Genomic DNA, 25,293 nt, shown 5'->3' with positions numbered 1-25,293 from the left:
TCCAGACCAGCCTTGGACCCCGTTGGATTTACCTAACCGTGGACACTCTAACATCACTAAGGACCCCAGAACCATCTTTGGGAGTGCCAATTCCGGGTGTCTCCCCCACTCTGGACGGTGACTCGGCCCTAATACCAACTCGGGCCTTGAGTCCCAGGGAGCATAAGCTACACCCCGGTGTGTCTACAGGTGGACGGTAACCCCTATCCAATTATTTCTGCATTTGCACAATATATGGTCCTCGGCATAATAGGAATGGACAGTCTTACATTGTGATTTTATCATTTCCCCTTCCCCCCATACTTTTTATCGTACCAGCACCATTGGTCACTATACTAATAAAATGTATTATTGTTTTTAAATTGTACAATCAGTCCAATCCTTCATTTATACTATCTTATTTTTTACAAAACATTTTAATAGTTTACAGCGCTGCTATATCCCAGCTTTTTCCTCGCTGATGTCATGTGATGTCATGCGACATCACAGAACGGAGAAGGTGCTGATGTCATGTGACGTCACAGAATGGAGCAGGCGCTGATGTCATGTGACGTCACAGAACGGAGCAGGCGCTGTGTCACTATGCTGTATAAACACATCAAACACATGAAGTACGATCAAATATATTTTATTTGTTCAGAAAACAAGGTTTCAAAACATGAAACAAAATCTTTGTACTATTTCAGGCACTGAATTTCAATGCCAAGCAATCATTTTCTTGCACATATTTAGTGCCAGTTACATATCATGTCCTCAGTAGTGCTGTTACATATCATGTCCCCAGTAGTGCCAGTTACATATCATGTCCCCAGTAGTGCCAGTTACATATCATGTCCTCAGTAGTGCCAGTTACATATCATGTCCCCAGTAGTGCCAGTTACATATCATGTGCTCACTAGTGCCAGTTACATATCATGTCCCCCTGTAGTGCCACTTACATATCATGCCCCCAGTAGTGCCAGTTCTCATGTCCCCAGTAGTGCCTGTTACATATCATATCCCCAGTAGTGCCAGTTACATACTGTATCATGTCCCCAGTAGTGTCAGTTACATATCATGTCCTCAGTAGTGCCAGTTACATATCATGTCCCCAGTAGTGCCAGTTACATATCATGTCCTCAGTAGTGCCAGTTACATATCATGTCCTCAGTAGTGCCAGTTACATATCATGTCCTCAGTAGTGCTGTTACATATCATGTCCTCAGTAGTGCCAGTTACATATCATGTCCTCAGTAGTGCTGTTACATATCATGTGCTCAGTAGTGCTGTTACATATCATGTCCTCAGTAGTGCCAGTTACATATCATGTCCTCAGTAGTGCTGTTACATATCATGTCCTCAGTAGTGCCAGTTACATATCATGTCCTCAGTAGTGCCAGTTACATATCATGTCCTCAGTAGTGCTGTTACATATCATGTCCTCAGTAGTGCCATTTACTTATCATGTCCCCAGTAGTGCCAGTTACATATCATGTCCTCAGTAGTGCCAGTTACATATCATGTCCTCAGTAGTGCCAGTTACATATCATGTCCTCAGTAGTGCCAGTTACATATCATGTCCTCAGTAGTGCTGTTACATATCATGTCCTCAGTAGTGCCAGTTACATATCATGTCCTCAGTAGTGCTGTTACATATCATGTCCTCAGTAGTGCCAGTTACATATCATGTCCTCAGAGGTGCTGTTACATATCATGTCCCCAGTAGTGCCAGTTACATATCATGTCCTCAGAGGTGCTGTTACATATCATGTCCTCAGTAGTGCCAGCATGGCCCTCCATGCTTCGGTGCCATATTAGACAATGGGCGTTTGGCGCCAAATTCTAATTTACATGTTTTTGATGTTGTGGATTCCCCCAGTCTTTACCCCAAAAACAGAATGCTTTCCCAGATAGCCTCCAAGCTGGGAGCTGCAAGGAAGGTAGCAGGGAACATCAGCTTTCCAACAAGCTGAATGGTTCCCTCGAGCTGCATGGGGCTCTCCATCAGCGGGCAGGAGTCCCGGGCAGGGGATCAGGGCTGCCCATCTCTGAAACTCACGCCTGGGCTAGAGGTGTTCAGCTAGTCCCCTGGCAGGCTCCTGGAGTATGTTTTGGAGGGAAACCTTCCCCCTCGCCAGACAGACCGGCACCTGGGTGGTACCTGGCCCCCCAGGTGGGCTGTGGCTCAGAGGAGTAACCACTCCCCTCTGTCCATAGTGGTCAATGCTGACCGTGCATGTGCCCAGTGCATGCACATCTTATGCACTTAAGATGGTTGATTGGAGACCACAGGGTGGGCGTACCCCCTGTGGTGATGTGTGTTGGAGTAGCATAAAAGGAGGGCTCAGCCCTGAGTTATTGGTACAATCTGCCTGATCTGAATGCTGTAACATCACTTGTATGCTGTACCTCCTAGCGATAGGAGAAGAGATCTTTTTTTAGATCTATGAGCAAATAAACATCTTCCTGCCTCAAGACGACCGGCAGGCATTCGGTCACACATATCATGCCCCCAGTAGTTCCAGTTAAATATCATGTCCTTAGTAGTGCCAGTTACATATCATGCCCCCAGTAGTGCCAGTTACAGATGTCCCAGTAGTGCCAGTTACATATCATGCCCCCAGTAGTGCCAGTTACAGATGTCTTAGTAGTTTCAGTTTCATATCATGTCCTCAGTAGTGCCAGTTACATATCATGTCCTCAGTAGCGCCAGTTATTATCATAACCCCAGTAGTGCCAGTTACAGATGTCCCAGTAGTGCCAGTTACATATCATGCCCCCAGAAGTGCCAGTTACATATCATGTCCCCAGTAGTACTAGTTACATATCATGCCCCCAGTAGTGCCAGTTACAGATGTCTTAGTAGTGCCAGTTTCATATCATGTCCTCAGTAGTGCCAGTTACATATCATGTCCTCAGTAGTGCCAGTTACATATCATGTCCTCAGTAGCGCCAGTTATTATCATGCCCCCAGTAATGCCAGTTACAGATGTCCCAGTAGCGCCAGTTACATATCATGCCCCCAGTAATGCCAGTTACAGATGTCCCAGTAGCGCCAGTTACATATCATGCCCCCAGTAGTGCCGTTACAGATGTCCCAGTAGCGCCAGTTATTATCATAACCCCAGTAGTGCCAGTTACAGATGTCCCAGTAGTGCCAGTTACATATCATGCCCCCAGAAGTACCAGTTACATATCATGTCCCCAGTAGTGCTAGTTACATATCATGCCCCCAGTAGTGCTGTTACAAATGTCCCAGTAGCGCCAGTTACATATCATGTCCTCAGTAGTGCCAGTTACATATCATGCCCCCAGTAGTTCCAGTTAAATATCATGTCCTTAGTAGTGCCAGTTACATATCATGCCCCCAGTAGTGCCAGTTACACATCATGTCCTCAATAGTGCCAGTTCCATATCATGCCCCAAGTAGTGCCAGTTACATATCATGCCCTCAGTAGTGCCAGTTACATATCATGTCCCCAGTAGTGCCAGTTACAGATGTCCCAGTAGTGCCAGTTACATATCATGTCGCAAGTAGTGCCAGTTACAGATGTCCCAGTAGTGCTTTTAGCAAGATTCCTTTTTTTTTACAAATTGGATAACGGATGTTTGGATAAGGGATGTTTGGATAAGGGATGTTTGGAGAAGGGATGTTTGGATAAGGGATGTTTGGAGAAGGGATGTTTGGATAAGGGATGTTTGGAGAAGGCATGTTTGGAGAAGGGCTGTTCGGAGAAGGGCTGTTCGGAGAAGGGATGTTCGGAGAAGGGATGTTCGGAGAAGGGATGTTCGGAGAAGGGATGTTCGGAGAAGGGATGTTCGGATAAGGGATGTTCGGATAAGGGATGTTCGGATAAGGGATGTTCGGATAAGGGATGTTCGGATAAGGGATGTTCGGAGAAGGGATGTTTGGAGAAGGGATGTTTGGATAAGGGATGTTTGGGGAAGGGATGTTTGGATAAGGGATGTTTGGATAAGGGATGTTTGGATAAGGGATGTTTGGATAAGGGATGTTTGGAGAAGGGATGTTTGGAGAAGGGATGCTTGGATAAGGGATGTTTGGATAACGGATGCTTGGATAAGGGATGTTTGGAGAAGGGATGTTTGGATAAGGGATGTTTGGAGAAGGGATGTTTGGAGAAGGGATGTTTGGAGAAGGGATGTTTGGAGAAGGGATGTTTGGATAAGGGATGTTTGGATAAGGGATTGTCATGAACCCCGGTTCTCGCACCCCTCGCATGCGCCCCTTACCGGCACGCTGGGGTAGTGTCCTCCGTAGATCAGCTGCCGGCACAGTCGGCAATCCCTGGCGTGATGTCTTTTTCTTCCAAGTCGCCCCTGCGTCACTGTGAGCTCCAGGTGTATTCCCTAATCAGACTGCGGGTCACATGATCCAGGTAAGCTCCAACTTACTTCCTGGTCTGTGTGCTGCTGCTGCGGCTAATCCCTTCACCTGCGTCTGATTCCCTAATCACCTGGAGGGATAAAAGCCTAGCTCACAGTCTCCTCCTTGTCTTAAACAACTCGTCAGTTTACCTGTGAGTTCTCCAGCGTTAAGCTCCTGTCAAGACTCCCCACTTGCTCCAGAGATCCGGTTACCTGAGTCCGCTGTCACCTGTGCTACTCTCAGCGTCCTGGTTATTCCACTCCTGCCAGAAGTCTCCACGTGTTCCATCTGCCGTGTGATCCTGTCTTCTCGTGCAGTCCAGGTTATCTGCTCAGCGTCCGGATATCAGTGGGTTCCGTGCCCGTCTCCCCTCGGCTCTCAGGCCGCTCCAGCGATCCCCAGTGATCTCCAGTATCGGCTCCCTAGCCGCTCCAGCGATCCCCAGTGATCTCCAGTATCGGCTCCCTAGCCGCTCCAGTGATCCCCAGTGATCTCCAGTATCGGCTCCCTAGCCGCTCCAGTGATCCTCAGTGTCTCCTGCGTCTCCCTGTGCTACCCTTGTGTCATCCCCGGCTTCCAGGCCGCATCTCTCATTTCTCAAGTACCCTCCGTGTTGCTGTATAGCATTCAGTGCCATCGATCACCATCGATGGTTTAAGTACCCCTCTAAAGACTCTTGTTATCCAAACCCTGCCAAAGCCACAGGGGAACCTGGGCAGAGGGCCGCGACCTGGTCGGCAGTTGCAGCGAAGTCCATATCCCCTTGCGGGGGTCCCTGGTGAATACCACTGTCGGCTTAGACCCCGCGCCTCTGCTTTAGGTCTCAGCCAATCCTCTGTGTCCCCGGCAGATCATCTCCCTCCAGCCTCCGTGCATGAGCTCCAGCTACCTCAAGCCTCCTCGCTTCCAGTTCCCTGCGCCCTCCACTGGCGCACCCAGGTCAGTGCCGGGAACACAGACAGTCCAGGCTGTGACAGGGATGTTTGGATAAGGGATGTTCGGAGAAGGGATGTTTGGAGAAGGGATGTTTGGAGAAGGGATGTTTGGAGAAGGGATGTTTGGATAAGGGATGTTTGGAGAAGGGATGTTTGGAGAAGGGATGTTTGGAGAAGGGATGCTTGGATAAGGGATGTTTGGATAACGGATGCTTGGATAAGGGATGTTTGGATAAGGGATGTTTGGAGAAGGGATGTTTGGAGAAGGGATGTTTGGTTAAGGGATGCTTGGATAAAAGATGTTTGGATAACGGATGCTTGGATAAGGGATGTTTGGATAAGGGATGTTTGGATAAGGGATGTTTGGATAAGGGATGTTCGGATAAGGGATGTTCAGAGAAGGGATGTTCGGAGAAGGGATGTTTGGAGAAGGGATGTTTGGAGAAGGGATGCTTGGATAAGGGATGTTTGGATAAGGGATGCTTGGATAAGGGATGTTTGGATAAGGGATGTTTGGAGAAGGGATGTTTGGAGAAGGGATGTTTGGAGAAGGGATGTTTGGAGAAGGGATGTTTGGAGAAGGGATGTTTGGATAAGGGATGCTTGGATAAGGGATGTTTGGATAACGGATGCTTGGATAAGGGATGTTTGGATAAGGGATGTTTGGATAAGGGATGTTTGGATAAGGGATGTTTGGAGAAGGGATGTTTGGAGAAGGGATGTTTGGATAAGGGATGTTTGGATAAGGGATGTTTGGATAAGGGATGCTTGGATAAGGGATGTTTGGATAAGGGATATTTGGATAAGGGATGTTTGGAGAAGGGATGTTTGGAGAAGGGATGTTTGGAGAAGGGATGTTTGGATAAGGGATGTTTGGATAAGGGATGCTTGGATAAGGGATGTTTGGATAAGGGATGCTTGGATAAGGGATTCTCAACCTGTAGTACATTTATTCCTGGTGAAATTATGGCTTGAAAACACAGACATTCGATACAGAAAGTGAGTTAACTAGGAATTAGTTACTGAAAGAAAAACCTCACTGTCAGCACATTTGGCTGTTTTCTAACAAATCATCATCATCGTCATCATCATCAGCTTACAGTTCAGTACAGCATGTTTTCAGGTCCATATGGCCAAAGGTTGCATTCATATCCCACTAGGCACAAGAACAACGCATTTCACCACCTTGGTCTTTGTTGGGAACAATGCACCATATCATCTTCATCTCAGCATAGCTGCATTATGTGCATTATACGGCTTCTGACACTGTCCCACATCGCAAACTGTTAAATAAACTTGAGAGCTTGGGATTGGATTCTAAGATAGTTGAATGGATAAGATCTTGGTTGCAGGACAGAAAACAGAGAGTTGTAGTAAACGGAGTACAGTCACAGGAGGGAAAGGTTACAAGTGGAGTACCCCAGGGATCTGTACTTGGATCGGTGCTTTTTAATATCTTTATTGGTGATATTGCAAATGGAATTGAGGGTAAAATGTGCCTTTTTGCAGAGGACACAAAGGTATGCAGCAGGGTAGACACACCAGGAGGGGTAAAACAAATGATTGAGGATCTAGGCAGATTAGAGGAATGGTCAAGAACATGGCAACTACAGTTTAATGCCAAAAAATGCAAAATCATGCACTTGGGTCTCAGAAATCCAAAGACTAAATATAGTATAAATGGCAATATTATGGAAACTACTGAGAAAGAGAGGGATCTAGGTGTCACTATTTCAGGGGACTTAAAAGCAGGTAGGCAATGTAACAAAGCAATGAATAAGGCAAGTCAGATGCTTGGTTGTACAGGGAGAGGAATCAGCAGTAGAAAGAAAGAAGTAATAATGCCACTGTATAGGTCATTGGTACAACCTCATCTAGAGGGGATGCAGTCAAAATCCTGTCGGTCAAAATCCTGATGGTCAAAATACCCACAACCATTGACCGACGGTCAAAATCCCGACAAGGTCAAAATACCGACATTTAAATTCCCAACAAGATCAAAATCCCGACAAGTTCAAAGTACCGACATTTAAAATCCTGACAAGGTCAAAATACCGACATATAGCATGTAGACAGGTGAAAAAGTCTACATGACTTTCGGTCGACAGGTCGCGAGGTCGACATATGTTTTTTCACTGTTTTTTGTCGGTATTACTGTCGGTATTTTGACCTTGTCGGGATTTTAAATGTCGGTATTTTGACCATGTCTGGATTTTGACCTTGTCGGAATTTTAACCGTTGGTCAATGGTTGTCGGGATTTTGACTGTTTGGATTTCGACCGTTGGTATTTCATACCGAATCTCATCTAGAGTACTGTGTTCAGTTCTGGAGGCCATATCTCCAGAAGGATATAAATACATTAGAGACTGTACAAAGAAGGGCAACTAAAATGGTGCATGGCCTACATCACAAAACGTACCAGGAAAGACTAAAAGATCTTAATATGTATACTTTAGAGCAGAGAAGGGAAAGGGGGGACATGATAGAAATTTTCAAATATTTCAAGGGCTTTAACAAGGTGCAGGTTGGAGACATTCTTCACAGGAAGAGGAGCAGCAGAACATGAGGACATGCACTGACACTAGAGGGAGGAAGATACAGGTGGGAGACATTAGTCACAGGAAGAGGAGCAGCTGAACACGAGGACACGCACTGACACTAGGGGGAGGAAGGTACAGGTGGGAGACATTCTTCACAGGAAGAGGAGCAGCAGAACACAAGGACATGCACTGACACTGGGGGAGGAAGGTACAGGTGGGAGACATTCTTCACAGGAAGAGGAGCAGCAGAACACAAGGACATGCACTGACACTAGGGGAGGAAGATTCAGGGGAAATGTGAGGAAGAATTACTTCGCAGAAAGAGTAGTGGTTAGGGAGGTATCGGTGGCCCCGCTCCCTAACTCTATTGCCCTGGCCTAGTGTCCACGGATAAGTGCTGAGCTAGGCTTCGCCTGTACCCGTCCCAGCTGCAAGTGCCAATTAGGTCTGCCAAGACTCCGTTACAGGCAGGACTTATGTGGGGAAAACGTATTCGTGGAAACAGACTACAAGAGGACTGGCTAACTAAACAGGACCATAGCGGGGCACCGATCCCCCGACAGACTGGAGAGCCTGACGTGGAACCAGAAGGTAGCAGTACTTTGGGCAGTGCAGGTGTAAGGGGTCTTATAAGCAATACCAGTGTAACAATTCACAGAGGATATTATGAGCAATACCAGTGTAAAAATACACAGAGGATGTTATAAGCAAGAAACAGGAATTGGCAGTAATGAAACGGTGGGTGAGTACCCAACTTATCTGCTAGGTGGAAGTACTGCAGGGAAGTAGGAACACCACAGCACTGACAGGCAGGATAACACCAGAATAGGAACACTGGAATACAGGGATGACACTTCTGGGTACACGGAGAACCAGGCTGGATAGAGAGGCAACAGCAAGCCACCAGGGACCGGGAACACTCTGGACACACTGACACAGAACTATAACTGGCGTCTGACCGGCCTGCCCAGGAAGATTAAACAGGGCAGCTATCCAATGGGCTGCTGCTGCTAATTATAAAGATGGTGCAGCTGAGCGCTGCACCTCTTCCTCCCCGCAGCCGCCTGGCGTCCCCCGCCGCCTAGGCAACCGATGCGGCAGGGGAGGAAGAGGCCACGCACAGCATCCCGGGCGCTTAGTAACTGCCTAGCAACAGCTGGGACACGCTGCTTAGAGGCCGCCTGGGGCGAGCGCCAGAGGTGCTTACGCAGCCTCTAACAGTAGATAAGTGGAATAGCCTCCCATCAGAGGTGGTAGAGGCAAATAAAGTAATACAATGTAAACATGCTTGGGATAGGCATATTGATATCCTTACAGAGAAATAAGGATCAAATATGGTTTGAGGTAACATGTTTAATAGAGGGGCCGACTAGATGGGCCAAGTGGTTCTTATCTGCCGCCATATTCTATGTTTTAGAGGACACTAACGGTACTATTTCACTGATTTTCAGGTTACCAGATACCTGAGAAAAGTGCACTTTACTACACCCGGAGGGGAGGAAATACGTTTTGATAAAGGAGAAACTCCAGTCAAGTTTGATTTATTGAATGTCATCTTTCTGTCCGAAGAAAATTTGCAAAGCAACATGGTCGGATATTTCTATAATGATGGCCGGGATTATCAATGGGACATAGACGTTGACGCCATTCAGTGGATGCCAGCATTTGCTCAGGTATTAGGACAGTCAACTTTTAGCACAATTTAATATAACAATAACAATAGCCTTTTTTTCACAAGCATTTAATTCCAGAAACAAATAATATATGTAACCTCTCGTGTAACCATGGCTAAATGTTTCCAGAATATGTTTATCAACAGCTGGGACTTTTCCTCCTACACTTGCCATGTACACTATGTAGACTGTCTTTGTTGTGGTCTTGACAAAGGTCCTTGTGGGGACCGAAAAGCCAACTTTATGTAATGACCGATTTATGTAGACAAAAGGGCTTGGAGACTAACTGCGGACAGATCAATGAGATGTTAATAATGTCAGTACTATGTAGGAAGACCATACTGCAGATGCCTTCTTAGCAAACTGTCCACAAGTACCCGGTCAACAGCAGGTGGTGTGTTTTTCCATTCTGCCCCATGTACAGTGACCAACTGTGACACTGAGCAAGGTTGTCAGCCTAGAATGCACCTATCACTCCAATTCTTTCCAGAGGTTCTCAGTGGGGTTAAGATCTGGACTCTGAGCTGGCCATGTACAAGAAGATGACAGGAGATACGTGGCGCAATGCTGCCTAAAAAATCACAATCCCTGAAGATACACCCTTACTTCAACAATATAGACATTTGGAAGAAAAAATGGGATATAGATAAAAAAGGCGCAAAGATGGAGATACTTGAGAATCTGGGTTCGGATTCCTTCCTTTTCAGGGCGAAGTTGTTCTCTCAAGCCAGGTATGGGTTAGTAAACCATGATGAGACGTGAAACAAAAAATAAAAATACACAAAATTACAATAAATCTATTATAAACCCCCTATAGGGGGTTTAAAATAAGTGACACTTACACCAAGATTTATTGTAATTTTGTGTATTTTTATTTTTTGTTTCACGTCTCATCATGGTTTACTAACCCATACCTGGCTTGAGAGAACAACTTCGCCCTGAAAAGGAAGGAATCCGAACCCAGATTCTCTGAGCTGGCCAGTCCATCTGGGCTACAATTTTTTTTGAATACCAGCCCAATGTATCCCCAGAAACAAGACATATGTCATTGTCATTCTCACATCCTAAATCATTTTTAGTTTCTGTAGAACTGTCATAACCTAGGGAGGACAGCGTTATGGAGAACATCTCTACACTTCTCTGAGCTACTGTGAGCATGAATTACACCTAAAAGACCTATTCCACACCAGATGACACCGCCCCTTAGCATAACACCACCACCTGCTTGCTTTCCAGTCGGTACTTTACACTTTGGCTTCAGATGTTCTCCAGGCAATTACCAAACATGTCCAACTTTTGTTGGCCCATATGAAGTTGATGATAGGATACATGATATTAGCAGGTGGTCTAATGTAGTTGGTTGTGGATTTTGTGAGCTGAGAGGTTGGCATCCTGTTGCCCCCAGGTGCTTGGACTTACCCTGCCAGTGTTCTACTGTGGTGCTGGATGTGGTCACAAACCTCTGTGTGTCCTCTTTTTTTCCTATGCCTGCTGCAGCCCGATGTTGCTGGTGCGCCAGCCTGCATATCTGGGTGGCAGCACCACTGGCCACGCAACTCCCGGGAACCAGCGCTTTCGCAAAATGACACTGTTCCCCAGTGATCAGGCAGCACTGCCAACCGCTCTACTCTGCCAGCTGGTATTTTCACCCAGTGTTATTGTAGTTATAGAGGATAAAAAAGGGGCAGACTAGATGGGCCAAATGGTTCTTATCTGCCGTCAAATTCTATGTTTCTATGAGTATAACTCACTTTTTGAGGTTCCAGGGTTATGAGGACTCCTCAAGACAGGTGAAACCTTAAAACGAATTTGTAAAGAACTGGGTAGTATAATGTTGCGTCAAACATTAATTATAAAAATACACATTAAAATAGTAAAAATGGACATATACAATATAAAAGTTATATAAAGGTTTGTCTGATTAACTGTATCAACAGTGAAGATGTAGCTGCAGGTGCCCAATGTGTTTCATCCCTGTATTTGATTTATGGGACTTCTTCAGGGGTCATTATTGTTGCACGCCGTCCGGTATCCCTGCACCCGGACGGACGGCGAGTGCAGCGTCATCTGACGCTGCGGACGCAGCGTCATCTGACGCGGCGGGGGACGTTGCCGGGCAGCGTCCCAAGCCTCCCTCTGAGGCTAAGCGTCGGGGCGTTGCTAGGCAACGTCCCCGAGCTTCCGCCCGGCGGCCAGGTACGCGCGCGCCTGACGACAGTCAGGCGGCGCGAGATTTGAATAAATAGCCGGCGTCTGCTGGGCACAGACGCCGGTTATAGCTTTATCTGCTCCAGGGCATATTGCTTGTTATCTCCGGTCCCCTGGGTCCTTGGTCCCAGTTTCCCTGGCTGTGGATCTCTATTGCAGCCTTCCTGGTCTCCCTGACTGTCAGCTTGTCTGTCAGTGGATCCCTTGATTCCAGCACTTCCCCGGACTCCTCTGCTGAATTCCATCCTCAGCCTGTGAGCCTGCAGCGGACCCACTGTCTCCATCTTCCGTGGGTCACGTAAGTGCTCCAGTGGAGCTCTGGTCTTTTTCTTCTTTGGTTCTCTGGCCCTCCGTGGCTAAGCCCCTCCGTGGGATAATCCCTGGTTATCTTCTTTTGCCTCCTTGTCCCCGTCTTTTGGTATTTTTTCCCTGGCCCCCGTCTGTCATTAGTGTTCTGTTTAGGCAGGAGTGTCACCGTTCATCCGGATCCCTGCTTTGGGAGTCACGGCCCCTTTGGAGTATTCTTGGGGACTCCCTTCTATCCGCTGGTGTCTGCGACTAGGTCGCACTCCCCGTCTTGGCCTGGTGCCGGCAGGTAGGGGCCAGTATCCAGTTAGGTCCGTTAGTCAGCTTATCCTCTTGAGTATTCCCCGTGGCGATTGCTTACCCCTTGTCACCACATAAGACCTGGCTGCATCGGGGTCGGAGCGGGCTTAACTCGCTCCTTCGAACGCGGCGGCCACAGGTGAAGCCTAGCTCCGCAGGGGTTTGCCATCTGCCTCGGGGACTCAACAGAGAGAGTGTAGGACCCGCTGTGGCCGTCCTAACCGGCGGTCCCGGCTGTGGGCTCACGCCTTATTATCTCACCGTCTGGAACCCGTATTGTCCCAGGTGCCCAGGCCAGGGCATCGTAACAATTATATTGTTTAAAGCAATATTACACACTTGGGATCTTATTTCATTTTAAGGTTTCAACTGAATTTTTGAGGCATCCTCATAATCATGGAACTTCAACAAGTGAGTTATACTGTATAAATACTCACAATAACACTGGGTGCAAATAAATAGCTTTAACCACTTGGCATAATCAGGTGCATATTGCTATCTAGCCACAAGGTGGCAGAAGAGGTCAATAGAGGGCTATATTTTGGGACACAATGGCATTGAAGCACTTTCTTTGAAGTTTATGTAAAAACACTTAAGTCACTATATTACAAAGTACGGTGATGAATTGTTCCCATACTCTGGGTCAGATAAAGTATGGGTCTTTATTTTTCATAGCAGATAAGCATACCAAGCATAAGCACAGTAATGTTGGTTACAGTGTGTGCAGCATACAGGTCACAGCATGATACAAGCACTTCACTAAGCTCCAGTAGTTACACCATAGCCCACACCCCAGCCTATTGCTTGCGCAGATAATCCACCAACAAGAGCTTTTTCCTTCTGAACCGGAAACACTTATATCAGGAGAGCACAGGTGCTGCTGATTACACAAGCTAGATGCTGCTACTGCTCCACAACCTGGTCTGGATCCTCCACATTACTCTCCTGTGGAGAGATGCTGTTTCTGCCACACTCCTCCCCACTTAGCTACAACCACCCTGGTGAAGCTACACAATTTTCAGGCAAGCCACCTCGCCCACCTCTACTTGTGTCACCTGCCTGGGTACACAGCCCTCTACCACTTTCCAGAGGTCGCACATCTCACCCTCTTCCTCCTCCCCTAGCTTCACCATAGGGTTGCTTGTAGGATCAGGACCTACAAACTTCCTGGAAAGGACATCGGCATTGAGGTGCTGCTTCCCTGGATCATGACACATGTCACGATCCAAGCAGGTGATGGATTGAATAAAGAATTCCTCCTGTTATTATTATGTGTGAGATGAATGTATTTCTGGTACTGTTTGTGAAATCATGTCTTCTACTATTATTATGTGTGAGATAAGGGCATGTCTTGTACTATGCATGTAAACTTAATGTGACCTGAAGGGGGGCTGCCTGCCATTTTCCCTCAGAGTGACCAACTGTATAGTTCTCTGAAGTTAGGTTCAGAGACCTAAATCATATGGGGGGTTAGATCAGCATGGTCCACATCAGGCCAAAGGTGCTCTGCCCCCTCCACTAAAGATCTCTTATCGGACTTGGGGAATGTCTTGCATCTCAATGGATAAGGAATGTGTAAAAATCACTCTGAAAACAGCAGACTAATTCTTCATGTAGAAGATCAATTATCTAGGGACATTCACTAGTGTCCAGCAGGGAAAGGGTCAAAATCCCAAGGGTGGGAGGGATGAGGGGTACTGCAGATATAACTGCACTCTCTCCCTATAGCAAATTGGTACTTCTTGGGGGAACAGCCAGCTGGCTGGAAGCGACCCGATGTTTCATGTGGAAATCCCCCCAATACAGGATCCGTACTTGTGTGTAAGATACAGTTCTGTCTTTTTATTTCCCTTTTACTTTGTTTGAGTTGTATTTCTTCTGTGTGTACTTTTAAAATCTTTGTAATCATCTCGTAACCATTTTTATCAATAAAGCTCTGTAGTATTTCTTGGAATAAATCATTTATAATTACAGTTCTGAATTTTGTGTTCTAAAGACTTAAGCCAAAGAAGAGCGGTCAACGTTACAACCTGTTTTATATATTGTATTGGGTATCCTGACATATGCAAGCGTCCGTTCTTGAACTTGCATGGGTGGCGGTGTACCTCATAGAGGGGACTTGTTTGTCCAAGGTGAACCCCAGTCACGGCTGGAGCTGCTCAGATTTACATATCGGAGCAGGCGACCGGTGGGTCCGTGACATTTGGCGGCAAGGGGTGGGATTGAGAATTAATTTTCTTTTTATGAACTTACAGTAAGTGAGTGTGGGTAGAATTTTGTGAGAAATACCCACATCACCAGAATCAGAACTCAGAGCTTTACTATAATTTTAAAAGTCACACAATGGATGCAATCTCTGTTCCCCCCTTCTCTTGTTTTCTTTCCTATCATTTTTATTTGACAAGTGTAAGACTCAGGATGGCTGATTACCAGCAGATGAGGAGAGATGACCTGGTGGTCCTATGTATTCAGAGGAATATCCCTTGGTCTGGCCAGAGTAAGGAACGTTTGATTCGGGCACTCGTGGATGCCAATCAGACTCTAGCTGCTGGAGGAAACCAGTCCATGGAAAATCCTGCTTCACAGGGAGGATGGGGAAAATACACCTAGGTACCCACCAGGAAGATACAGGTCACGTAACACCCCTGAGACAGCCCGCATGCAGTGGCACACTGGGGGAAGTACAGGTAACCAGGTGGGAGGTGGGTGAGATGCAGAGCCTAGAGGTGATACATGAGTCCTGGAGTGCGCTGGTTGAGGCTAGGGTGAGTGATGGGTAGCAGGGGGCATAGAGTGGGGTGACTGGAGTTGGGTTGTGTGATTAGGAGCAGAGGGTATAGAGTGGGGTGGCTGGGGCTGGGGTGTGTGATGGGGAGTAGAGTGTATAGAGTGGGGTGGCTGGGGTGGAATGTGATAGAGAGCAGGGGGTATAGAGTAGGGTGGCTGGGGGTGTGTGATGGGAGTAGGGGCATAGAGTGGGTACATGCTTTTGTCCATTAGAATTTGCTCTTACGAGTGAACCAGAATTAGGACCTTAATGAAGATGGAGGTGACCTTAGTGGGGAATATTTTCCCCATGGACAACTTCATGTGGACCTTTCATGTGTTACTGTATATAAAAAAATTGTGTTCACACATCTGATGGAAAAACAAATACATATTTATATATGTCACATACAACAGTGTCAACAGCGGCCAGCATTAAATGGAATTCATTCCATATGTACAAACAAACAAAATTCAAATGAGTTTAAACATTTTTAAAAATATTTATTTAAAAGAATACAGATTGGACGACTCCTCGTGGCTGGAGTAAGTCTTGTTGTTAACAGTTTGTAATCACAGATTTAGAATATCCAATGCGCTTCGTCTTAACAAAATACGGTACTTGTTTCCTAGCACGGCCACACCGATTTACATCGGGGTGGTCGTGTCGGAAAAATCGCGTCGATCGCATCGCATGCGATTTTTTGATTGAATGAAATGTAAATCGGGTCCCTGGGACCCGATTTTACATTGGATTCAATGTGAAATATTCCCTAGACCCCCAAATTTGACGACGTAAACCCCACCCCACGATAGACGCCAACCCGAAGCGTGGCAAGCGCAGCGAGCCCACGAGGGGCGGCGGTGCGCGTCCTCCGACCTTTTCATTCCTCTACTATCCACGTCGGCGTGGAGTTGAGAATAGAATAGTGTGGCGAGCGCAGCGAGCCACCGAGCCCGAAGCGTGGCGAGCGCAGCGAGCCCCGCGAGGGGACGCGTATACCTGTGAAGTTATACGCGTCCCCTCGCAGTGCTCACTGCGCTCGCCACGCTTCGGGCTCTTTGGCTCGCTGCGCTCGCCACACTATTCTATTCTCAACTCCATGCCGACGTGGATAGTAGGGGAATGAAAAGGTCAGAGGACGTGCACCGCCGCCCCTCGCGGGCTCGCTGCGCTCGCCACGCTTCGGGTTGGCGTCTATCGTGGGGTGACGACGGGGACATCTATAATGTGAAATGGGTCATATTGGCCCATTTCACATTTTTCACATTTTTTTAAAGGTGAGATGGACTTAATCAAGTCCATCTCATCTTGTGCCATTATAATGGCACAAGACCGACGCGATCCTCACAATTTCAATGTTAAAAAATATTTTAACATTGAAGCCTATGGCAAAATCGGGGGCATCGCGTCGGTCGCGTCGGGACCAATGTTAATGGTCCCGACCGACGCGATGCCCCCGATTTTGTACCTTTGCCAGCAAAATGGACCTGATTTCAAAGGAAATCGGGTCCATCGTGCTGATCGTGTACCTTAACTTAAAGGTACACGATCCACACGATTGTGGCCGTGCTAGGAAACAAGTACCCAAAATACTTCATCAGGGGAAAAATGATCTCTTGAATACGTGAGAATACCTGAGAGATCAGGGGATTATTTCCTGATGACTTCCTAACTGAGAACTTGTAAAGACTTTAATTCTGGATACCAATCTTTGATATTTTACAAGGATTTCCCTTGGTGAGTTGCCATCAGATATTTCTGGAGGCTTTCAGCTAATTAATAATTAGTGGGCAATTGAAGATAATAAAAATTCTGTTTTGATGGGAAAACAAGTGTATACTGTATCTACCTCCATTAGATCGTATATGGGAATGGGATGGAAATGGTTCCTAGTTCTAATCAAACGAATGTGTCATCAGGATATAATCCCCTGTATTGGTCTATATAGAAGATCAAAATACCCTGATCTCAGATAGACGTATTCAAGAGATCATTTTTACCCCTGATGAAGTCTTTTGTTAAGACGAAATGCACTGGGTATGCTACATCAGTCATTACAAACAACTTTTAACACCAAGGCTTACTCCAGCCACAAGGAGTCGTCGAATCTGTATTATTTTAAGTAAGTATTTTTAAAAATGTTTTTGTCTGTTTGTACATATGAATTAAATTCCATTTAATGCTGGGCGCTGTTGACACTGTTGTATTGGAGATCGGTGATTAAAGTTTTGACTAGTAGGGAATTTAGTGTTGACAGCGACCAATATTGGAATAATCCTATAAGTTTCAGCTCAATTCTGGAGTTGTTGTTACACACACACACACACACACACACACACACACACACACACACACACACACACACATATACAGTCAGGGGCCCCTAAGGAAGACTGTGAATATCAGTTGAAACGGCTGTTGGGCCGTGTCTGTATACCATCTCATGCCTTAAAATAAATCTACATTGGACTTCTACAAGTGTGTGCCGGTTCTTCCCTAAACCTTCTGCAAGGAGGGTGAGTGCTTATATATATATATATATATATATATATATATATATATATATATATATATAAAAAAGATGAAGGATATAAGCGCTCTAGATCTCAGTCCAGCAAAAGGACCCTTACTGGGGTCACCAAAGTTCACTAAGTCCCAACAATCCGGACTGCTGCACCCTCAACAAATTGACTCCTGGGATTCTCAGAAGTAGTGGACATCTGTATCAAATAGAAGAGGAGAGGGGCGCTCCATAGTGCATAAAATACCGTTTTAATAAAAACAGTTAAAAACAATACAAGCAAAGGTGTACTGCTCGTACCAATAGTTACATCTGCAGTGGGCTGGATACCACAAGATTTTATATACAGAGTTTACCAGGCCTGGACAGCTGACACCAATCCGGGGCACCTTCAGGGACCAAACAGCCCACGCTGCTTCCCTCAGGAGGTAACAGCGCGCCGGGTCCTTCCGGGAACAGATGGTTCAGGAGCAGCCTGGATGACAACAGCAGCGAGCGTCACCGTAGCCACGCCCCTACGCGTTTCGTGGTAACACTTCGTCAGAGAGCACGCCCTCTGACGAAGTGTTACCATGAAACGCGTAGGGGCGTGGCTACGGTGACGCTCGCTGCTGTTGTCATCCAGGCTGCTCCTGAACCATCTGTTCCCGGAAGGACCCGGCGCGCTGTTACCTCCTGAGGGAAGCAGCGTGGGCTGTTTGGTCCCTGAAGGTGCCCCGGATTGGTGTCAGCTGTCCAGGCCTGGTAAACTCTGTATATAAAATCTTGTGGTATCCAGCCCACTGCAGATGTAACTATTGGTACGAGCAGTACACCTTTGCTTGTATTGTTTTTAACTGTTTTTATTAAAACGGTATTTTATGCACTATGGAGCGCCCCTCTCCTCTTCTATTTGATACAGATATATATATATATATATATATATATATATATATATATATATATATATATATATATATATATATATAGTATTAAAAAGGTGGATTTCTCTTTCAATGCTTCAGGGTACACTATGTATGATATAAAATTAACCATACAGTAAGTGAGTTTGAATAATAACCTACATATAATGTCTCGGTCTCCCCAGACGCCCCGCTCTGTGTGCATTGAGAGCTGCCTGCCTGGATATCACACACTTCCTGACAGAAGGCGACAGGTTTGCTGCCATTACTGTGTCCCATGTCCGGAGGGGGAGATCACCAACACAACCGGTCAGAGACCTGCAGATTAATTACAGTCTGAGCTTCCTTTGTCCTTCACTGCGGCCTGGGAGCACAAACGCAGCTAAGAGGATATATTTATTTATTGGTTATTTCATTACATATTTATTGACTATGTAGAGGATATATTCAAAATCTCATAATATAGAATATACAGGGGAGGGCCCAAGACTGCTCACCCTAACACACGCATTACAGGAATATACAGGGGAGGGGCCAAGACTGCTCACCCTAAAACACGCATTACAGGAATATATAGGGGAGGGGCCAAGACTGCTCACCCTAACACATGCATTACAGGAATATACAGGGGAGGGGCCAAGACTGCTCACCCTAACACACGCATTACAGGAATATATAGGGGAGGGGCCAAGACTGCTCACCCTAACACACGCATTACAGGAATATACAGGGGAGGGGCCAAGACTGCTCACCCTAACACACGCATTACAGGAATATACAGGGGAGGGGCCAAGACTGCTCACCCTAAAACACGCATTACAGGAATATATAGGGGAGGGGCCAAGACTGCTCACCCTAACACATGCATTACAGGAATATACAGGGGAGGGGCCAAGACTGCTCACCCTAACACACGCATTACAGGAATATATAGGGGAGGGGCCAAGACTGCTCACCCTAACACACGCATTACAGGAATATACAGGGGAGGGGCCAAGACTGCTCACCCTAACACACGCATTACAGGAATATACAGGGGAGGGGCCAAGACTGCTCACCCTAACACACGCATTACAGGAATATACAGGAGAGGGGCCAAGACTGCTCACCCTAACACACGCATTACAGGAATGTACAGGGGAGGGGCCAAGACTGCTCACCCTAACACACGCATTACAGGAATATACAGGGCAGGGGCCAAGACTGCTCACCCTAACACACGCATTACAGGAATATACAGAGGAGGGGCCATGACTGCTCACCCTAACACACGCATTACAGGAATATAGAGGGGAGGGCCCGAGACGGCTCACCCTAACACACGCATTACAGGAATATACAGGGCAGGGGCCAAGACTGCTCACCCTAACACACGCATTACAGGAATATACAGGGGAGGGGCCAAGACTGCTCACCCTAACACACGCATTACAGGAATATACAGGGGAGGGGCCAAGACTGCTCACCCTAACACACGCATTACAGGAATGTACAGGGGAGGGGCCAAGACTGCTCACCCTAACACACGCATTACAGGAATGTACAGGGGAGGGGCCAAGACTGCTCACCCTAACACACGCATTGCAGGAATATACAGGGGAGGGGCCAAGACTGCTCACCCTAACACACGCATTACAGGAATGTACAGGGGAGGGGCCGAGACTGCTCACACTAACACACGCATTACAGGGATATACAGGGGAGGGGCCAAGACTGCTCACCCTAACACACGCATTACAGGAATATACAGGGGAGGGGCCAAGACTGCTCACCCTAACACACGCATTACAGGAATATACAGGGGAGGGGCCAAGACTGCTCACCCTAACACACGCATTACAGGAATATACAGGGCAGGGGCCAAGACTGCTCACCCTAACACACGCATTACAGGAATGTACAGGGGAGGGGCCGAGATGTCTCACACTAACACACGCATTACAGGGATATACAGGGGAGGGGCCAAGACTGCTCACCCTGACACACGCATTACAGGAATATACAGGGGAGGGGCCAAGACTGCTCACCCTGACACACGCATTACAGGAATATACAGGGGAGGGGCCAAGACTGCTCACCCTAACACACGCATTACAGGAATATACAGGGGAGGGGCCAAGACTGCTCACCCTAACACACGCATTACAGGAATATACAGGGGAGGGGCCATGACTGCTCACCCTAACACACACATTACAGGAATATAGAGGGGAGGGGCCAAGACTGCTCACCCTAACACACGCATTACAGGAATATACAGGGGAGGGGCCGAGACTGCTCACCCTGACACACGCATTACAGGAATATACAAGGGAGGGGCCGAGACTGCTCACCCTAACCCACGCATTACAGGAATATACAGGGGGGTGGCCAAGACTGCTCACCCTAACACACGCATTACAGGAATATACAGGGGAGGGGCCAAGACTGCTCACCCTAACACACGCATTACAGGAATATACAGGGGAGGGGCCAAGACTGCTCACCCTAACACACGCATTACAGGAATATACAGGGGAGGGGCCAAGACTGCTCACCCTAACACACGAATTACAGGAATATTCAGTGGAGGGGCCATGACTGCTCTCCCTAACACACGCATTACAGGAATATACAGTGGAGGGGCCAAGACTGCTCACCCTAACACACGCATTACAGGGATATACAGGGGAGGGGCCAAGACTGCTCACCCTAACACACGCATTACAGGAATATACAGGGGAGGGGCCAAGACTGCTCACCCTAATGCACGCATTACAGGAATATACAGGGGAGGGGCCGAAACTGCTCACCCTAACACACGCATTACAGGAATATACAGGGGAGGGGCCAAGACTGCTCACCCTAACACACGCATTACAGGAATATACAGGGGAGGGGCCAAGACTGCTCACCCTAACACACGTATTACAGGAATGTACAGGGGAGGGGCCATGACTGCTCACCCTAACACACGCATTACAGGAATATACAGGGGAGAGACCGAGACTGCTCACCCTAACACACGCATTACAGGAATATACAGGGGAGGGGCCAAGACTGCTCACCCTAACACACGCATTACAGGAATATACAGGGGAGGGGCCAAGACTGCTCACCCTAACACACGTATTACAGGAATGTACAGGGGAGGGGCCATGACTGCTCACCCTAACACACGCATTACAGGAATATACAGGGGAGGGGCCATGACTGCTCACCCTAACACACGCATTACAGGAATATAGAGGGGAGGGCCCGAGACGGCTCACTCTAACACACGCATTACAGGAATATACAGGGCAGGGGCCAAGACTGCTCACCCTAACACACGCATTACAGGAATGTACAGGGGAGGGGCCGAGACTGCTCACACTAACACACGCATTACAGGGATATACAGGGGAGAGGCCAAGACTGCTCACCCTAACACACGCATTACAGGAATATACAGGGGAGGGGCCGAGACTGCTCACCCTAACACACGCATTACAGGAATATACAGGGGAGGGGCCAAGACTGCTCACCCTAACACACGCATTACAGGGATATACAGGGGAGGGGCCAAGACTGCTCACCCTAACACACACATTACAGGAATATACAGTGGAGGGGCCATGACTGCTCACCCTAACACACGCATTACAGGAATATACAGGGGAGGGGCCAAGACTGCTCACCCTAACACACGCATTACAGGAATATACAGGGGAGGGGCCGAGACTGCTCACCCTGACACACGCATTACAGGAATATACAAGGGAGGGGCCGAGACTGCTCACCCTAACACACGCATTACAGGAATATACAGGGGGGTGGCCAAGACTGCTCACCCTAACACACGCATTACAGGAATATATAGGGGAGTGGCCAAGACTGCTCACCCTAACACACGCATTACAGGAATATACAGGGGAGGGGCCAAGACTGCTCACCCTAACACACGCATTACAGGAATATACAGGGGAGGGGCCAAGACTGCTCACCCTAACACACGCATTACAGGAATATACAGGGGAGGGACCAAGACTGCTCACCCTAACACACGCATTACAGGAATATACAGGGGAGGGGCCAAGACTGCTCACCCTAACACACGCATTACAGGAATATACAGGGGAGGGGCCAAGACTGCTCACCCTAACACACGCATTACAGGAATATACAGGGGAGGGGCCAAGACTGCTCACCCTAACACACGCATTACAGGAATGTACAGGGGACGGGCCCAAGACTGCTCACCCTAACACACGCATCACAGGAATATAGAGGGGAGGGCCCGAGACGGCTCACCCTAACCCACGCATTACAGGAATATAGAGGGGAGGGCCCGAGACGGCTCACCCTAACACACGCATTACAGGAATATACAGGGGAGGAGCCAAGACTGCTCACCCTAACACACGCATTACAGGAATATAGAGGGGAGGGGCCAAGACTGCTCACCCTAACACACGCATTATAGTAATATAGAGGGGAGGAGCCGAGACTGCTCACCCTAACACACGCATTACAGGAATATATAGGGGAGGGGCCAAGACTGCTCACCTTAACACACACATTACAGGAATATATAGGGGAGGGGCCAAGACTGCTCACCCTAACACACGCATTACAGGAATATAGAGGGGAGGGGCCAAGACTGTGCACCCTAACACACGCATAAGGGGCCAAGACTGCGCACCTTAACACACCCCCTTTATAGTAATGCATAGGGGAGGGGCCCTACACTTCTCACCCTAACCCACACATTACCATAATTTGCAATAATTTATTAACATTAAACTCGGCAGTTATGGTATAAAAGGTCAAAAGTGTTTGGGTTCTAGATGGTGATAAGCTGCCTGAAGAGGTAAATGTCAGGAAATGCTTCTCTGAAGTTTGGAGGAGTACATGCGAGGGGATACCACAGAGTGGCTGCAGCCAGAAGAAAGTCCTGCACTCGTGAGTGGGAGTGTTGAGTGTGGATGATAAAGTCAGACAATTAGCCCTCACAACACTCCAGGTCCAAGTCTTCTCACCTAATTAATTCCACTAGAAGCGACCAAACTACATTACTGCATTACACTGATCAATCTGAGGTGTGACATTTGTCCATCGTTGCATGACTGGATCTGAATCTGTCTAGAAAGGCTTCTGAGGTGATTGGCCACAGAATGTTCTCCTGTTCATTTCCACCGTGCCCCATCTGTGTCTTTGTGTGTGTTCTGTATCTTGTAAAGTTAAAGTCTCAGCCTTGTACGTGTGGCTCACTGATGGGCGTTCAACGTGTCTGCAGGAGGCATCATGATAACCTTCTGGAGACACATCTGTAATATTTTATACTATTAAGTAAAATTAAAATACGACAGATATGATAATAAGATCAGACCAAAATAAAATTATTTATGAATGACTCATGTCAGAATTTTCCCTATTTCAGATCTGGGGAAATGTTTGAAGTGTCCCGATCATCAGTGGTCAAATGAGAGAAGAGACGCCTGCATAGAGAGGACAGCCGAGTTCTTATCATACGGAGAAATATTAGGAGCATCTCTTATTTCCATCGCTCTATTATTTTGTGGTCTCACAGCTGTAATATTGGGCACATTTATCAAATACAGAGATTCGGCTATTGTGAAAGCCAACAACCAGAACCTAAGCTTCATCCTCCTCCTCTCACTCATTTTAGCCTTCCTGTGTCCTCTGTTATTTGTTGGACGCCCCACGAAGATGTCCTGTCTCCTCAGACAAGTGGCTTTTGCAAACATTTTCACTGTTGCTTTATCATCACTCTTGGCCAAAACAGTCACCGTTATCCTCGCCTTCAAAGCCACCAAACCAGACCAGAGAACGATGAGGTGGCTGACCAAACAGTCATCGATATTCATACTTGTCATCAGCTTCTGTGTTGAGGCTGTGATCTGTGCCCTCTGGCTAGTCTTATCTCCACCATTCCAAGACTATGACACCCAGGTAGAGGTTGGGAAGATGATATTACAGTGTAATGAAGGATCTGTCACTGCTTTCTACATGGTGATTGGCTACATGGGAGGTCTGGCTGCCTTATGCTTTATTGTGGCATCTTTAGCCAGGAAGCTGCCAGACACATTCAATGAGGCTCAGTACATCACATTCAGCATGGTGGTATTCTGCAGCGTTTGGCTGGCCTTCATCCCGGCCTACCTCAGTGCCAAGGGCAGATACGTTGTGGCTGTTGAGGTATTTGCCATTTTGGCTTCCAGCGCTGGACTCCTGGGCTGCATCTTCCTCCCTAAATGTTATATTATCCTTATCAGGCCAGAGTTAAACAACAAGCCAATTTTATCTGCAAAAAGATAGGTACTTGTGTAGTTTCACGGCGGCAGGCTACGCTACATTTTCAGTATAGGCTAAGCTACGTTGTCAGCGTAGCCCTATGATTGCCTAGCACAGCTAGCGTAGTGACTCCACGGCAGCCCTGCGTAGTCAGCGTAGTGTCCGCATCAGGCAGCCAGTCACCGTACTCTCCCTGGGAGCTGCAGCTCTGTCCCCGGCGTCCTTGGCAAGCCTAGTGAGCGCCTCTCACACAGCGCCGGTAACCGCCAGATCCCTTGCGCTGGCAGAGAGGGGATCATGCGGGCACCGGCGGAGAGGCACTCCATCTGTCTGAGATGCAGGACTCCTGTGTCTCAGTAATTATTGTGGCAGGGTAGGACGCATTTGCCAGTGCTCCATGTTACATACTGGCAAATGCCTCCATTTCAAACCCCCACTATCCATGCCAGCCCGAAGCGTGGCGAGCGTAGCGAGCCCTGCGAGGGGAAGTGGTAC

The 25,293-nt window shown here is 47.5% G+C and overlaps 1 protein-coding gene across 1 annotated transcript in view; it reads left to right on the top strand.

Annotated features, from left to right (window-relative positions):
• The window catches only part of LOC146063095 (vomeronasal type-2 receptor 26-like), a 47,584-nt gene extending 22,590 nt beyond the window's left edge, over positions 1 to 24,994 (top strand). The window contains exons 6-8 of the mRNA XM_083175108.1: positions 9,294 to 9,515; positions 18,708 to 18,831; positions 23,924 to 24,994. Coding sequence (XP_083031234.1) covers positions 9,294 to 9,515; positions 18,708 to 18,831; positions 23,924 to 24,822 — 1,245 coding nt within the window. The 3' untranslated portion in view covers positions 24,823 to 24,994. The remainder of the gene's footprint in view (positions 1 to 9,293; positions 9,516 to 18,707; positions 18,832 to 23,923) is intronic.
• The last annotated feature ends 299 nt before the right edge of the window (positions 24,995 to 25,293 follow it).

This window comes from Crinia signifera, chromosome 3, assembly GCF_055691185.1.
Source record: "Crinia signifera chromosome 3, ASM5569118v1, whole genome shotgun sequence".
Classification (NCBI taxonomy): Eukaryota; Metazoa; Chordata; class Amphibia; order Anura; family Myobatrachidae; genus Crinia; species Crinia signifera.
The sequence above is the reverse complement of the archived record's forward strand: the minus strand, read 5'-3'. Positions and strand labels throughout refer to the sequence as shown.